This window comes from Protopterus annectens, chromosome 3.part0 (assembly GCF_019279795.1).
Source record: "Protopterus annectens isolate FY-2018-M chromosome 3.part0, PAN1.0, whole genome shotgun sequence".
In the NCBI taxonomy this organism is placed as follows: Eukaryota; Metazoa; Chordata; order Ceratodontiformes; family Protopteridae; genus Protopterus; species Protopterus annectens.
Genome location: NC_056731.1, coordinates 1,887,942,220 through 1,887,958,572, shown reverse-complemented (window position 1 = coordinate 1,887,958,572; position 16,353 = coordinate 1,887,942,220). Strand labels below are relative to the sequence as shown.

The following is a 16,353-nucleotide window of genomic DNA, read 5'->3' as shown; positions in this document are numbered from 1 at the left end:
GCAGCTCCTCTAAATCCAAATGGCAGGGGGAAGGAGGGTGGGTACTTATGAATGTAGGCGAGATGGATCCCATACATCCAAAGTTATGGTAAGTACATAACTAAAAGATGTAATGGGATCCTATCTCGCCTACATTCATGACAGATGGGACAGCGTCCCTAGCACCTACATCCCGGGTGGCTCATTGGAACACACTCCTGAGAACCGTGGAACCAAAGGAAGCTCTGCCTCGAGAAACCACATCCAACTTGTAATGAGAAATAAAAGTGTGCGGAGAAGTCCAGGTTGCCGCAGCACAAATATCATCTATGGATAACTTGGAGTGAAAAGCTACCGAGTAGCCATTGCCCTGGTAGAATGAGCCTTGACTGGAAAGGGAAGGTCTTTATTGGCCTGTGAATAAACAAAAGTGATACAATCTTTAATCCATTTTGATATGGAGGCTTTTGATACTGGTTGACCCAATTTGTTCGCTGCAAAAGAAACAAACAATTGACTTGATTTTCGTTTGAGTGGTTCTATTCAAATAAAAGCGTAACTGTCTATGTATCGCCCAATTGATGCAAAGTATATTCTGCATTATTGGAGAATTCTGGGAAAAAACAGGGAGTTCTATGGTTTGTTGCAAACAGAAAGAGGAGGCCACCTTTGGAATAAATGCAGGGTTCAATTTCAATGAAACTCTATGTTTGTGAAAAATCAAATAGGGAGGATCAGAACAAAGAGCTTGAAGTTCTGAAACTCGCCTAGCAGATGTTATGGCTACTAAAAAGGCCGTTTTCCAAGACAGAAATTTTAAATCACAAGTAGCAGCTGGTTCGAAAGGACGGGCAGTTAGGGCAGCAAGAACCATATTCAAATCCCAAGGAGGAACAGGATGAGATAAAGGAGGCCTAAGGAGCCAAGCCCCTTTAAGGAACGCCTTACAAAGTTTGTGAGACATCAATGAAGGTTCAAAAGAAGCATGAAAATTAGAGATTGCCGCTAGCTGAACCTTAATGGTAGAAACTGAAGAGCCCGACTGAAAAAGGAAGGCCAGAAAATTCAGAACCTCCGATACTGGAGCAGTGAGAGGATCTATACCTCGTTCTTGAGCCCAGAAGGCAAACCTTTTCCATTTACTGGAATAAAGTTTGATGGTGGAAGGTTTATGGGAAGAAGACAGAATGTGGACCACATCCCGCGAGAGCATTATCTCGGACTAAGGATGGAAGTGGAGTAACCATGCTGCCAACTTCAGGGACCTGAGAGACGGATGAGGCCGTCCTGACTGATGAGTCAACAGGTCTGGCACGGATCCAGAAACCATGGACCTTCTATCGCATGCCTCTGTAGGAAAGGGAACCAAACTTGACGAGGCCAGTGCGGGGCAATCAGAATCATCTCGCTCTCCATGTAAATGGCCTTCTGTATCACCCTCGGTAGGAGGGGAACGGAGGGAAGGCGAGAAGACCGGGGCCAAATGTGAGTCAGAGCGTCCTGGGAATCTGTCCCTGAGAAGGGAACAGTGTGAAGAACTCTCTGCATTTCGCATTGTGAGGGCTGGCAAACAGGTCGCAGCAAGGAAGACCCCATCTGTCGAAGATTTTCGCAGCTATACTCTGATTGAGGGACCACTCGTGGGGCAAGAGAATGGTCCTGCTTAATCTGTCCGCAATCACATTGGACTTCCCGGTATGTGCGTTGCCATTAGAAAGCGGTTGGTAGCTACCGCCCAGTGCCAAAGTCTCATGGCTTCTCTGCATAGTGGGTAAGACCTGGTACCACCTTGCTTGTTTATGTACCATACTACCGACATGTTGTCGGATAGGATAGCAATTGGGCCCTGTGGGAGAGCGTGATGGAGAGCTTGGAGTACCAATAGTACCGCTCTCATCTCCAGGACATTGATATGCAAATGCGTTTCCTGGATCTGCCATGTGCCTTGGACCGACCTGTCCAGGTAATGACCCCCCCACCCTACCTGGGAGGCGTCCGTGGTCACAGTGGCAACGGGACGTTGAGGAATAAAGGATCACCCCTGGTCGAGATTTGACTGTAGAAGCCACCAACGCAGATCTCGACGGCAACTTTCCGTGATTATGATTAAGTGGTTCAAGGGCAGTTCCTGATAAGACCATTGAACCGACAGTAGCCATTGTAGGATTCGCATGTGAAGTCTGGCCAAGGGAACTAGAAGTATAGTCGACACCATCGAGCCCAACAGTTGTAGAATCCGATGGGCCGGGGCTCTTTGTAAGTGAAGGCAGGATTTGGCTTGATCTTGTAAGATCTGAATTCTTGCTGCCGGTAAAAAGGCGCGCATTCTTTTTGTGTCTAAGTCTGCGCCTATGAAAGTAATACGCTGGGAAGGCTGTAGTACAGATTTTTGCAAATTGAATGTGATCCCCAAGAAACGCCCAAGGTGAACGTGGCTCTGAGCGCTTGGAGAAGTAGATGCTCGGAGGTGGCTGTAAGGAGCCAGTCGTCTAGATAAGGAAACACCTGGAATCCCATACTTCTCAGGTGAGCAGTTACCACTGCCAGACACTTGGTGAACACCCTGGGGCTGTGGTGAGACCAAAGGGCAGTGCTCGGAATTGAAATGACTGGCTCCGAGGCGGAAGCGTAAATGTCTCCTGGACTCTTGAGCTATGGGAATATGATAGTAAGCGCCCTGGAGATCTATTGAGCACATCCATGCATCTTTTTCCAGCAAAGGAAGAATAGATTGAAGAGTGACCATTCGAATTTGGACTTCTTGACGAAACGATTCAATGAACTGAGGTCCAAAATGGGCCTGAAGTCCCCTGTCTTTTTTGGTACCAAAAATAATTTTGAGTAAGTTCCTGATCCGATCTGGTCGATGGGGACAGGCTGGATGGCTCTTTTTCTAGCAGCTTTGAAATTTCTAATGCTGCCTGATCCCGCTGACTGGGTGGTACGTCCGGGATTTCCCTTAAAGAAAGGGGGGGTTTGTTGAAGGGGATGATATATCCTCCGGTAATACGCGGCACCCACTGATCGCTTGTTATGGATTCCCAAGCTTGTGGGTGCGCCATAGCGACCCCGACTGGCTCGAGTTGCACAGTCGGGCAACAACTCAGGAACGCTGGTTGTATGAAGAACCACGAAAGGAATCACGGTCTCCAGAGTTACGGGGCCTCTGCCACCTCTGGGCGGCGTCTTCCAAAATCCCCTGCCTCTGGAGGGGAATCACTGGGTGGAGTAGAGAAAGACTTTGGGATTTTTAAACCACATTTTCCTCCTCTCCCAGCCTTGGGATAAGGCCTGGAAGTAGCGGAATAACGGGCCCCAACGGCAGTCAAAGTCTTGCCCTCCTGCTCGCACCGAGTTAGTGTGTCCTTCACCTTGGGTCCAAACAAAGATGACCCATCAAAGGGGGCCGCGAAGGAAGACTTGAAGGCCTCCGTAACGAACACAAGTGTAACCAGGCTTGTCTCCTAAGGGCAACGCCTGTTCCGCTGTTTACTCGCTCCATCGGCCGCATACCAGATGAGCCGCATGGACGAGTTAACAATAGAAAAGAGTATTCATCTGTGCCAACAGTCGAGGCCAGCGCTTCAGGTAGATTACCAACAAGGGAGTCATTTAGCTCTTTGAGAAGATCCCTTTGGAGCCTCGTAAAATGACATAAATAATTCAGCGACCGTAAGGTAAAGGCCGCTGAGGACAGGGTACGCTTCCCGTACCTATCCATACTCCTAGAATCCTTATTAGGAGGATGAATAGACGTCAAAGCCTCTGCCACGTCCTGCTGTGTGGCAGAAGCCACCACCAAAGCATCTACCGGTACACCCTTTGTGAGAAATTCTTTTTGGGGGGGAGCTGACAAGAATTTATTGGGCCTGGTAGGCACCGGTTCCATGGAATCAGGGTGTTCCCACACCCTTCGAGAAACCAAATCAAGGAGTTCATCGAAGGGCGGAGACACCCAGGAGGCGGAGGGCTGGGCCCCAAAGGCCTTGAGGAAGACTGACTCCTCAGCTGAAGGGGTTTTGGCTTGTCAGTCACCTCTCTGTCTCAGAATCTCCAAGATATCTGAGAAGGAGATATCATCCGAAGATGATTTGGAGGACCCTTCCGCGTCATCGAGGTCAGTATCCAATGTAATAGACTCATCTTGGGAGTCTACGTGCTTCCTCTTACACAATTTCTTCCGTGGGGGTTCGTCCGAAGCAGTTTCGGACGGACCACCTGGAAGAAGGGAACCCCCGATTGGGGTATCCTCAGGCCCTGGGGCCCAGCTGCCGGTGGGCTGCAACGCAACAGAGGCACCAGTCTCCAAATCTAGGGACGGTGAGGCAGAGTCTAGTTGAACCGGCAAAGGCATGGCCAGCGCGCTCCTCATGGCCTCAAAGGCCGGACCTCCAGAATCCGAGGAAGTCACTGGTCTAGAGGCCACGATGGCACTGGGAATTCCAGCAGCCGATGCTCCGGGAGGAAGACTAGGCACCGAAGCACCTAATCCCAAAGTATTCCCCTCGGGCCCGGCTGTAGAGGTTGCAGTACCAAACCCTGAACCGGAGGACAGGGTAGGAAGCATAGTCGGAGCCGAAAAGCCTGATAGGGGTCTCTGCTCCGACCGTATGGCTCCACCTTGCTCCACCACCACCGGCTCCAACAACTCAGAGGAGTTTGGAGGAGGAATCAAATGTGTCGGGGATCGGCTCAAGCAAACTGTGCTGGAGCCGAGACCATTTTAGCAAACACTGGAGATTGGAAGAGCCTCTGTAAAACCCTATCCAGGTCCGAATCTGATAGTCTCGAGGATTTAGAGGAGGTAGACACTCGAGAAGACTTTCCTCTCGGCTCCGGCGAGAAGGGGACCGCTCAAACGGCTCCAATACTGTCGGCGCTGACACCACCAACTCATGGACCACCATCGGCGCCGAAGAAGCCTTCTTCGAGCCGAGGGGAAGAGTCTGAGCTGCACACTTCCACCGCTCGAAGCCATTGGAGCCGATGGAGGTGATTCACCTCGATACTCCAACTTGCGGCTCAAGACAATGGAACCAAAGTAGGAGGTATCGAGGCAGACTTCGACCCTCGGCTCCGAAGTCAGTGGAGCCGAGGAAGAAGAGGTCAACTTTTTCTTTTTAGAAGTCGGCTCCGACGGACTTGTCGGAGCCGACGATCTTTTCTTTTTGGAAGCAACAGGAGGATTCAAAGCTTCCTCAAAGGAGGGTTTAATAAGCCCTTTTAGAATGAGCTTGTTCTTTCGTTCTTGAAGAACTCTAGCTGAAAAAGCGTGACATACGCTACAAGTCTCTTGTAGATGTTTCGGCCCCAAACAATAAACACAAATAGAATGACTGTCTGTTATGGACATTTTGTAACTGCACCGAGTGCATTTTTTAAACCCTGACTTTTGTTCTTTCGACATAGTACAGGTACTACCACAAAAAAAAAAATTACCACAAAGTAAGCAAATAATGACAAAAGCCAACTGAAAGCGAGACACACTGGCAAAATTTACCTCAAGCAACAGGCACACAAGAACAACGCCCAAAGCCCTCTAATTTAAACGGGCTTGGCCCGAAAAGCAAATAACCACAAAGGGAATTGAAAAGTACACAAAAAAGACACAAGGGTAGGGCAAAGGCCCTCTAACTAAAACGGGCCTTGCCCGACTGAAAACAGGAATAAACACCAGACGACTCAAGCACTCAAAATCACAAATATAATAAAGAAAGCTGTTAAAACAGCTGTTTGGTTAATATTTAACAAAAAACCCCAAGGTCAAGGACCAATAAAGGTACAAAAACAATCACTTAGCTCCAGCCAAGTCGAGACCACGTCCAGCTTGTAAAGCGGCAAACGAGATCTGGGGAAGCAGGTGTAGTGCATCCTGGGATAGGGTGTAGCCCAGCCAATGAGAGACTTCGTGCTAGTATATAAGTTGCCGAGTCGGAGCCGATGGATCGGCTCCGAACCCATCTGTCATGAATGTAGGCGAGATAGGATCCCATTACATCTGGAAGCAAAGCTCTCTTCACCCAAGACTGGACTAGACAGTCAAGAGGAGAGGGTAAACACTTGCACCACACCACACTCATCACATAGTCCCTCAAAACCTACACCACCAAAACACACACATAGAAACACAAAACACACACCTACATTCACGGAGGCTCTCAATAAAAATCTGCCCAAGCAATAAAGACCTCCAAAGCAGAAACGCAAGCAAAGTCTACCCCCTCCCCAACAAAACCCAAATGAAACATAGTCCACAAACTCAGTGTGCCACCCAACCACAGCCCATAAGACATAACAACATACCCATTACTCTAGTCATATGTGATTCTATAGTCAGGCACACTGATTATCCACTCACAGGGCTAAACAAGGAGAAATTTACTGTCAGCTGCCTGTCAGGTGCCAGGATCCGCCACATAACACACACACTGAGGTCACTCCACAACAAGTACAAATATGACTCTGTCATTGTCCATGTTGGTGTGAATGACCTGAGATGTACCTCCCAGGACTACATGAAGAGAGACATGGAGGAGCTCTCCGATCTTGTAGCCCAGGCAGGTATGAACCTAGCCCTGAGTAGCATCCTGCCAACACCCAGAATTATACCACAGTACAAGGACAAAATGATTGACTTCAGCAACTGGCTAAGCTTCTGGTGTCAATCTACGGGGATTCAGTATCTGTCTACCTGGGATGACATGATCGACAGACCACGATGCTTTGCTAGAGATGGCCTGCACCTGTTGCCCTTGGGATTCTGGATACTGGCTAAGGTTCTTGCCACCCCTATAGTGCCTTTTTTAGGCAAGGTTCAAATGAGAAATTCACCATCATAACGGGTACAAGCAAGCAAAATCTGAGGGTAATGCTACTCAATGCTAAAAGTCTAAACCTCAAAATGCACTCACTCAAGGCACTCCTTAAAATGGAGAACATCGACATCTGTGAAATGACAGAGACTTGGTTCAAGGCTACAGACAGCACCCCTGCATTACCAGGCTATAATTCATACCACACCTTTCAGCCACCTAACCTGGACTGAAACACTAAAGGTGGAGGCATGTTCATATTCATTAAGAATATCCACACCTCCAGGCTAGCTGCTCAGCATAATGCATCCAAGATTATCCAAGTGCAACTAACTCTGGGCATGACCGTAATCCAAACTGTAGCTTGCTACAGATCCCCCACCATGCCCCAGGATTCCCACTCCTCATTTCTTCATACACTGGAAAATATTAGGGTACAACCTAACACCCTAATAATGGGCGATTTCAACTACCCCACCATTCACTTGAAAAACTACTCCTGTACCAACTCTTTTGCTCAACGTTTTTTGGAATTCATAAATTCCAACGCCTTGGATCAACTTATCCACACCCCCACCAGGGGCAGCAATATCCCTAGACCTGCTCATTACCAACATGGGCGACCAGTGTTCCACACCAGCAATCAATTCCTTGTTGGTCAGATCCGACCACAAGCTAATCACCCTAGACATCCACATCCCGCCCCCACCCCCCATTAGGGAAACCACCATAAAAATTTTCTCCAAAGCCAACTTCACGCTTCTTAAGACAAAAGTGGCAAACTTCATGACACCCATGCAGACGGACAATAGAGGTACGACTGCTGAATCCTACACAAATGCACTTCATAAGCACTTACACAAGTGCATGGATAGTGCTATCCCTAACGGAACCAAGATGCTATCCTCAAAAAAAAGGAAACAAATCTGGTGGTCCCCTGCCAAAAACAAACTCTACAACAGAAGAAAGAAACTGATGCAAAAATGAGTAAAATCCCATGATTGGAGGAACTCCCTGGTCAGCCTCAGTAAGAAGCTGAGATCCCCCATAAAATCCTTCAAAGCTAGTTATGAAAACAAAATCGCCACTGTTTCTAAAGACAACCACAAAGCATTCTATAGCTATGTCAAGAATCTCAATGGCAACACTCAGATCTGCACTGAGTTACAGCACAATGGCACTAAATATACAGAACCAACTGATATTGACAACATCGTGGCAGATAAGTTCAGTGCTAACTTTACCCTCCTCTCACTTCCTAAAGGGCCCAGCTCTATATTGGAAGAATGCAAAGTTCCTGTAATCACGGCTGCTCAGGTAAAAAACACACTCTCCAAAGCCAAGAACACAGCATCCATGGGACCTGACAACATCCCAGGCTGCGTTCTACACGAACTACAGAATGAACTGGCACCCCACCTAAGTACCATGTTCAATCATAGCCTCACCTCAGGCTTTGTGCCCACTGAATGGCGCACAGCGAAGGTTATCCCACTCCACAAAGGGGGATCCACCACGGACCTCAGGAACTACTGCCCCATTAGCCTGACATGCCTGGTCTGTAAGGTCATGAAATGTATCATCATGGAACTTATAAGCAAAGACATATCTTCAAACTCTGGACCCCACCCAGTTCGGGTTTGTATAAGGCAAATCATGACTCCTAAACCTGACAGACTTCTTTGAAGCAGTCATCAAAGCCGTAGATGAGGGTAAGGTGGTTCACACAGCCTATCTAGATCTCACCAAGGCTTTCAAACACCATCCCCCACTCTGGAATTATAGATAAACTCACTAAACTAGGTATAAATCCCTATGTCACAAGATGGGTTGGCAACTGGCTCACTGGCAGAACCCACACTGTGAAAGTAGCAAACTCCAAATCCGACTTCAGACCAGTGACAAGTAGAGTACCACAGGGTTCAGTCCTGGGTCCTCTCCTGTTTGGTATCTACTTCTCTGAAGTACAGGCTAACACAGAAGGTCTTTGGCTAATGAAGTTCGCAGATGACTGCAAAGTAGGAGCCATATTGAAAATCCTAATGATGTGGACATCCTACAAAAGGGCCCACTGAGACACATGCCTGGTGTCAGAGCCATGGCCTGAAGCTCAATAGGTTCATAGGTTAGTACTAGGCTAACTGCCCTTGCAAGCCATTGTAAGCCTAGCCAATTATCCCTTGTCAGACTCAAAGCTTGCACCTTGTGTTTGTAAGGCAAACACCTTAACCATTAGGCCACCCTCCCGCCCCCTCAATGCCAAAGAGTGCATCGTCATCCCTTTTGGTAAAAACTCTGTACCCATGCACTACCACTTAGGCAGTAGTCTACTTAACACCGAAAGTGTGATAAGAGACCTTGGGACACAGGTGGACAGTAATCTCTTCTTTGATAATCACATCGCCACAGTAGTCAGAAAATCCTTCTATGTGGCACACCACATCACAAAAGGTTTCTCATCCAGGAAAAAAAAAGGTAATTTTTCCCCTCTGCTCGTCACTTATTAGACCCATTATAGAGTTCAATGCCCCTTTTGGTATGTACCTCACAAGACATCTAGAACAACTGGAAAGGCCACAGAAATAGCTCACAAAGAGGATCACCGGCCTCAAACAGATGCCCTATGCAGACTGTCTCAAAAAACTCCAGCTTTACTCCATTGCATATTGCCTACTGAGAGGCGATCTCTGCCTAACATACAAAGCTTTGTCAAACCCAGAGCTGTTGACATGCTCCACTTACTTTACTTAGTATATTAGTATCCGTATATACTAAGTAGTACTGTGGCCATGTCATAAAATGTCAAATGGTTGCCAGTGATTGACATGACCACAATACTACTTAGTATATTAGTATCCGTATATACTAAGTAGTACTGTGGCCATGTCATAAAATGTCAAATGGTTGCCAGTGGTTGACATGACCACATTACTACTTAGTATATTAGTATCCGATACACTAAGTAGTACTGTGGCCATGTCATAAAATGTCAAATGGTTGCCAGTGGTTGACATGACCACATTACTACTTAGTATATTAGTATCCGTATACACTAAGTAGTACTGTGGCCATGTCATAAAATGTCAAATGGTTGCCAGTGGTTGACATGACCACAATACTACTTAGTATATTAGTATCCGTATACACTAAGTAGTACTGTGGCCATGTCATAAAATGTCAAATGGTTGCCAGTGGTTGACATGACCACAATACTACTTAGTATATTAGTATCCTTATTTCAAAACAATCCATCAGGGCTACTGCTCTCCCCTTAGACCAACATTTCTCATCAGGAAGTCAAATTATTTCCTTAGAGATAGCAATGAGAATTCAGTTTTGTAATTTTGTCACCATTCCACCACCACCAAAAGGGAAAGAGCTATAATAAACTCGGTCCATGCAACCTGGAACCATCTAGAAACTATGTTAGGGAAATTACAGACTGCCTACTTCTAAAAAGGTACTGAAAGAACAGCTCACCAAAGAAGGAGCCTGCATGTTTCCTAGATAAGAGATAATTCTGCTCATGTAGTTCAACTTCCCTTACTTGCTTATGTCTGAGGAATCCAACGTTTTCCTACGGATAAGACAGTTAACTTTTTTGTGTAATATACTGTAAATATACTTCTGCTTCCTTAAGTACAACCATTATTGCTACATATACACTATAAATATGCCCTACTCATTGTTATATCACTTATTACTTACTGCATTTCACTTAACTATGTACTGCTTTTGCCATAGCGGGGTCACAGCTGAAAAAGGGTATGACAACCAGTCCACTAACCTCGTTATCAAGTTGTACTAAAAAATAAACATACATATGTGTGTACACATCTTACATAGTACTTATACAAATATAAAACAATTTATGGTAAATAAGGCCATATCCAGGAATACTCAGGTGGAATTTTAGTACAGCTGTTTCTTTTAATTTTATGGTACATACACAGTTATTTGATTTGTGTTTGTTTTCATTATCAGTACTTACACATTTTTAATAATTTACACAAATAAATAAAATTACCTGGACTACAGAGATAAAAGGGTGTAACTCATTGCACTCAGTCTTGGTTTTACAACTGCTGGCCCAGATAGAGTAGGTCTAAAAAAAGTGAAAGGAAAAAGAAGTTTTAGGTTCTGTGCCCTCACAAAATACATGAAATCAACATAAATATAAAAAATAACCAAATCCCTTCCATTTACAAAACACTTGCCATACCATTAAAAGTATAGCTGTTTAATACTCTTATGGAAACAGTAGATATTTGAATACTTGAAATTTAATTTACAATCAGATTCTGCCCAAAGGCAAGCCTTACACTTTTACCCAAATCTTTTCTACAGCTGGACATGCTTAAGGGCATGTGGATGCCATCTACTGCCATGCCTACAGCTGGACATACCTAAGGGAATGTGGATACCATCTACTGCCATGCCTACAGCTGGACATGCCTAACGGCATGTGGATGCCATCTACTGCCATGCCCATTAGTGAACAGTCTAGTTATTTAACAGTAGTATACCACGTTTCTTAGCTTTGGTGCACAGATGAAGCTTACACAGCTAAAGTACCAGTAATGCTCTTGTGACAGGCTAAGGCAGCCAGAAAGAGAGTAGCAGCACAAAAAATATTCCTGCAACTTTTATGCAGTAAATTAACAAGTCTTAATGAAAAAAAAAAAAAAAACAAAAAACAAAAATATTACTTTCACCATATATTGAAATACATTAAATACATTCAGTAGACCACTATAATCCTACACATGCTTAGTATCAAGGGGATGGAGGGTGGACGCCCACTCTACAGCAATGTTCAAACGTCTATTTTAAGTCTACTCATTCATTCAAGTGATCACTGTTGCAGGAAACTATTATGCAATTTGAATTCCAGACAGTATATACTTAGAACCTCATAATGGATAGAAGGTTTAAGGCAGGTTTGCAGGCCAGCAGAAGCAGATCAGAAAACATGAATGAATGCACAAGTAATAGTCTCACAAATACTTTTGGCATATATGCTTTTGAAGAAGGATGCACAGATAGCAGCTGGATTGATAAGAATAGACTCTAACCTCCCTATTAAAAGTTTTAATGTACTTACAATAAAAGGTAATACAGTTAGTGAACCACTATGACAAAGTTTTTGCAGTTACTTCATGATCTTAATTTCACTACAGGAAGGACATAACTAACGGATATAAACTAAGATCTTTGCTTCTATCTATGTAATATACTAGTGTCATGTCAACATCTGTGCAAAAAAAATTTTCATCTTTGCCTTTCTGTTTAGAGAAGAAGAAAAAAGTTACACATATTGAGTAACCCAAGACAGTCTCAGAAGCACTTCAGGCATAAAAGTGAGGCACATCCTGAAATGCCTACCTTAATGATAGATCTTGAATAGAATAGCCAGTCTCAGTAGCAATAAGGACTAGAGCCACATGCATTACCACTTTTCAACAGATAAACTTAACCAAGTTTTGAAGAACCCTCTCCTTACTCCATAATGTACCAAGATGTCCAGCTTATCCATATATAAGGTTAGCCATATGGAGTAGAATAAATCAAAAACACATGAAGCATTCTTCACCAAAACAGGATGCCGGTGGGTATGTTACCATGGATGGACCTGCTGTTTTAGATCTACTGTTATGATAAGTAGATACATGTTGTATCTGGTTAGTGGAGGCCCCTCTTTAGTAACAATCAGGATAGTGTCTCAAGTAGATCCTCATGGGTGGCCTCCTGTATGAGAGAATACCCTTCATAACAGCTGCTCAAAAGGAAGAGGAAGAACAGTATAAGAACCACCATGAAGCCTTGCAAAGATAATGAAGAAAGGCTAGGCAGATGCTGTGTAAATATCAATAGGTGCATTCTGGAAAAAAAAGTATATTAAGGTACCAGGAGCTCTGGTAGACTCAACCTTTGGAAATGTTGGAAAAGAACTAGTGTGTAAAACCTAATACACACAGAAATACATCAAGAAAAGTATACCTCTTAAAACCTTCCTGCCCATTTTTTGCTGGGAAAGGTGACAAATAGTTAACTGTCCTTATATACTCCCTTACTTTTTACAACATAAAATCTTGATTGCTCTATACATGCATGTGAAGCAGAACATACTCCTCAGAATTAGACTATGATGAGAAAAAGACTGGTAAGTGAATGGACTGGTGATTGGTTAAGATTTGATCTAAGAGCTACGTTATTCAGGGCTAGTCCACAAAGGCACTCCTTATGGGAAAACACATAGGTGGATCTGACAAGCAAATTTTACAACCTGAAATCCTCCTGGCTCATACAATTGTTACGAGAAGAAAAGTCTTCCTAGAAAGGTTTTAAGTTTGCCCAAGCTATTGGTTTAAAGGGAGCCATGATCAATTTCTCTAGCACATAATATAAGACCCAAAGCAATACAAAGTCTTTTAATGGTGATCTTAACCAAAAAGTGCCCTTAAACAAGGCTTTACACATCTTTAAGAAGGCCAAATAATTAGAAATAAGCCCTTTGTGGAAGCTAAGTTTGACAGCCAAATGGACTTTAATGGAAAAATAACTTTTACTTTTAAGTCCCAAGTCAAAAATATGTGCAAAGTTTTTCAGAACTAAGAAATAAGAGCTAAGAATAGGTCCAGCCCCTTGCAGTGACCCGAATGGGAAAGCATGTCCACTTAGTGCTATAATTCTTAGATGATAACATTTTAACTTCCTGCTCAAAAAAAAAAGTGTATTACTGGCCATTACCAGAAGTGGAAAGCCAAGCAGGTAGATGAGAGTAGAAGTCTAGCTGCGCCTTACCCAACTGATGGGAAAAAAAAAAGTGTTGTTATTGGTTTTAAAGTGTATTGTCACACTGAGTGCATCACAGCAAATGATTTGTTAACTGCTGTGATGCATCCTGAACTGGTCATTTTGTGTTTATTTGGAACATGCTTTGAATAAAAAGCTTCATTAAGTTTTTATTAAAACCTCAGCCCGAATAAATTTAGAATTTCCCTTAGTGATGTCAATGAAGGGCTCTTCCACAGACTTTAATGGACATCAGCACAGGGAAAAGAAATTTAACAAGTGCTAGAATTTAATAAATGTTAGAGGAAAAAATGCCAATCAAGTGAAAATGCTAAATGGCACTTTATGAACTACTGGGATCATGCTAAAAGGTAAGTTGCCCCTGTGACAATACAATTTCAGTTTACTTATACAACTGTACTTTCTTACCATAGCAGTAAATGTTCAAATAATCACTAACAGTAGCCTTAGCTACAACTATTGTATCCAGTACAGCATACAATAGCCAGACAGCTTCCAAAGCTTTAAAGAAGACTTCCATCAGCCCAAACTATTAGCCAGCTTAAGCTGAACTGAATAAAAGTCTGGTTTGGTAGCCAAGCCCTTCAGAACTTTTATGCCAACAGCTATAGGGAGGCTAAAGGCCTGAAAGGACAAATCTAATCCATTCCCAGCATAAAAACTTTCAAACCATAAGGGGATGAAGGGAGGGATGGCTACTGTAGCAGCGATCATTTGAACATCTACTGTTACAGTACGCTTACTTACTCAACTGTACTATGTTTTTAATTTGATCAATACCGTAATAGCCTCAGTTATATGGGTAGATTATCACAGTTTAAACGGACATCGAGGAGGAAGGATAAGGGTCCAGCAGCCCCCGGAGAAAGGTCTTAGGAAAGCCTGCCCTAGACTTGGAGAAGGAGTCTAGTTTATAGTACTTTCTGAAACTTTGTACAGAGGACCAAGTTGTTACTTCTAGAATACTCTAGTATCCATCCATTACTAAAAAGTCATAGATGAAGCGAAGGTCCTGGCTGAATGAGCCTTGACCCTGCCAAGAACTGTTTTGCTGTGGTGGGAATAACAAAAAGTAATAGCATCAGGCAACTGTTTTGAAATAATCTCTATTGACACTGGTTGTCCTTTTTGCTCACCTTCACAAGAAATGAACAACTGTTCAGAAGTTCTGGAAGATATTGTTCTTTCAAGACAATACCTGCATTGTCTGTGGACATCCAAAGTATGGGAGTATCTGTTCTCCTTCATGTTTAGTTTCAGGAAAGAAGACAGAGAGATATCCAGCTTGACTTAAAGTAAACTCAGATATCACTTTAGGCATAAATGAAGGATTAGTTCTTAAAGAAACACAGGATTAGTTCTTAAAGAAACACTATGTAAAATGACATAAGGCTGATGCACCAAGAAAGCCTGGAACTCAGACACTCTTCTTGCAGAGGTCAGATAAGCTGGCTCAAATGGAGCAACAGTTAGCTTTTCTAACACAAAATTTAGACATTAAGGAGGAGCTGTCTGTTTCCCAGGAGGCTTCTTATGCAACACACTCTTCAAAAACATTTTCACGTGAGGTTGTGCTGAAAACGGGGGTTCCATGTGCAGGCATGCAGAAATGATCTTGACTAAAGAGTAAGGCTACAGGATAGTAACACACACAAGTGCTGTAGAACCACAGATACAATACTCCTGAATGGGTGCTAGTTCTTTTCTTGGCACCAATGAGAATAACTTTTTTTGTTGCTGATATATGAGGCTTTCTTGCCTCCATTAATACTTGCTAGATGTCCTCAGATAAAAGATGTCTAAAATGTATTAAACCTCTATCATCCAGGCAGTCAGCTGTAGAGGTTTAGGGTTATGATATATTAAATATCTCAAATCATGTGAGAGTAAATCTAGTCTAAGAGGAAGTTTGTGGCAACTGCCTCTGACCATTTCCAAAAGAAGGGAGAACACTGTTGCCTGAGCCAGGAAGGAATCACAGCAATTATCTTTGGGGAGTCCTTCTGAATATTCAGTCTGACCCTGGACATTAGTGGAAAGGGTGGAAAAGCGTACAGGAATATTCCTATCTGAGGAAAAGAAAAAGCATGTTTTGCAGGATTTCTTGCATGGATTTATTACTGTGATAGCAGGCAACTAGAACTATGTGAGGTATTTCCCACAGACGGCTCATATCTTCTGATTCAAATTCCTTTCATGAGGGCCTGTCCTGGTCCTCCATGTGTTTGCCACACATTTCTGCGCTGATGATATGTAAGATTCCTGTAGAGTGAGATTGTACTGAAAAGCTATATTCCAGGCTACTATGGCTAGTTTGCATAGAGAGGAAGACCTGGTTACCCCTTGCTTTTTTATGTACCACATCACTGTGGTTTTGTTTGGAAAATGATTGAAGAGGTCCCAAAGACCACAAAAGGTTGAGAGAATTCAGAACATTTATAAGAACTTACATCTCTTATGTTTTTATGTGCTTTGGTCTGTCTTTTCTATTCCAAAAACCCTGCACTTTTATTCTGCACAGACCCTGCTCTTCAAATAGTCTGAGACATTTACTGCAACTGCTGTGCTGGGGCAGCAAGGGAGAATGGAAAAAGTACAGTTTTGTACCTACCATAAATGTAGATGTCCGATAGGCATGCATCTGCAGTCCTTACAAATGGGTTGTCCTGTCGTCAGGCAGCCCTTTGGTCGGCCGGATTCCAAAGTCTGGGTCTGGCCTCGGCTGGTGTCGCACTTCACCCGACGT

The 16,353-nt window shown here is 43.7% G+C and overlaps 1 protein-coding gene across 1 annotated transcript in view; it reads right to left on the bottom strand.

The window, feature by feature from the left end:
• The window catches only part of CASD1 (CAS1 domain containing 1), a 1,910,820-nt gene that overhangs the window by 145,958 nt on the left and 1,748,509 nt on the right, over positions 1–16,353 (bottom strand). The window contains exon 16 of the mRNA XM_044065969.1: positions 10,819–10,896. Coding sequence (XP_043921904.1) covers positions 10,819–10,896 — 78 coding nt within the window. The remainder of the gene's footprint in view (positions 1–10,818; positions 10,897–16,353) is intronic.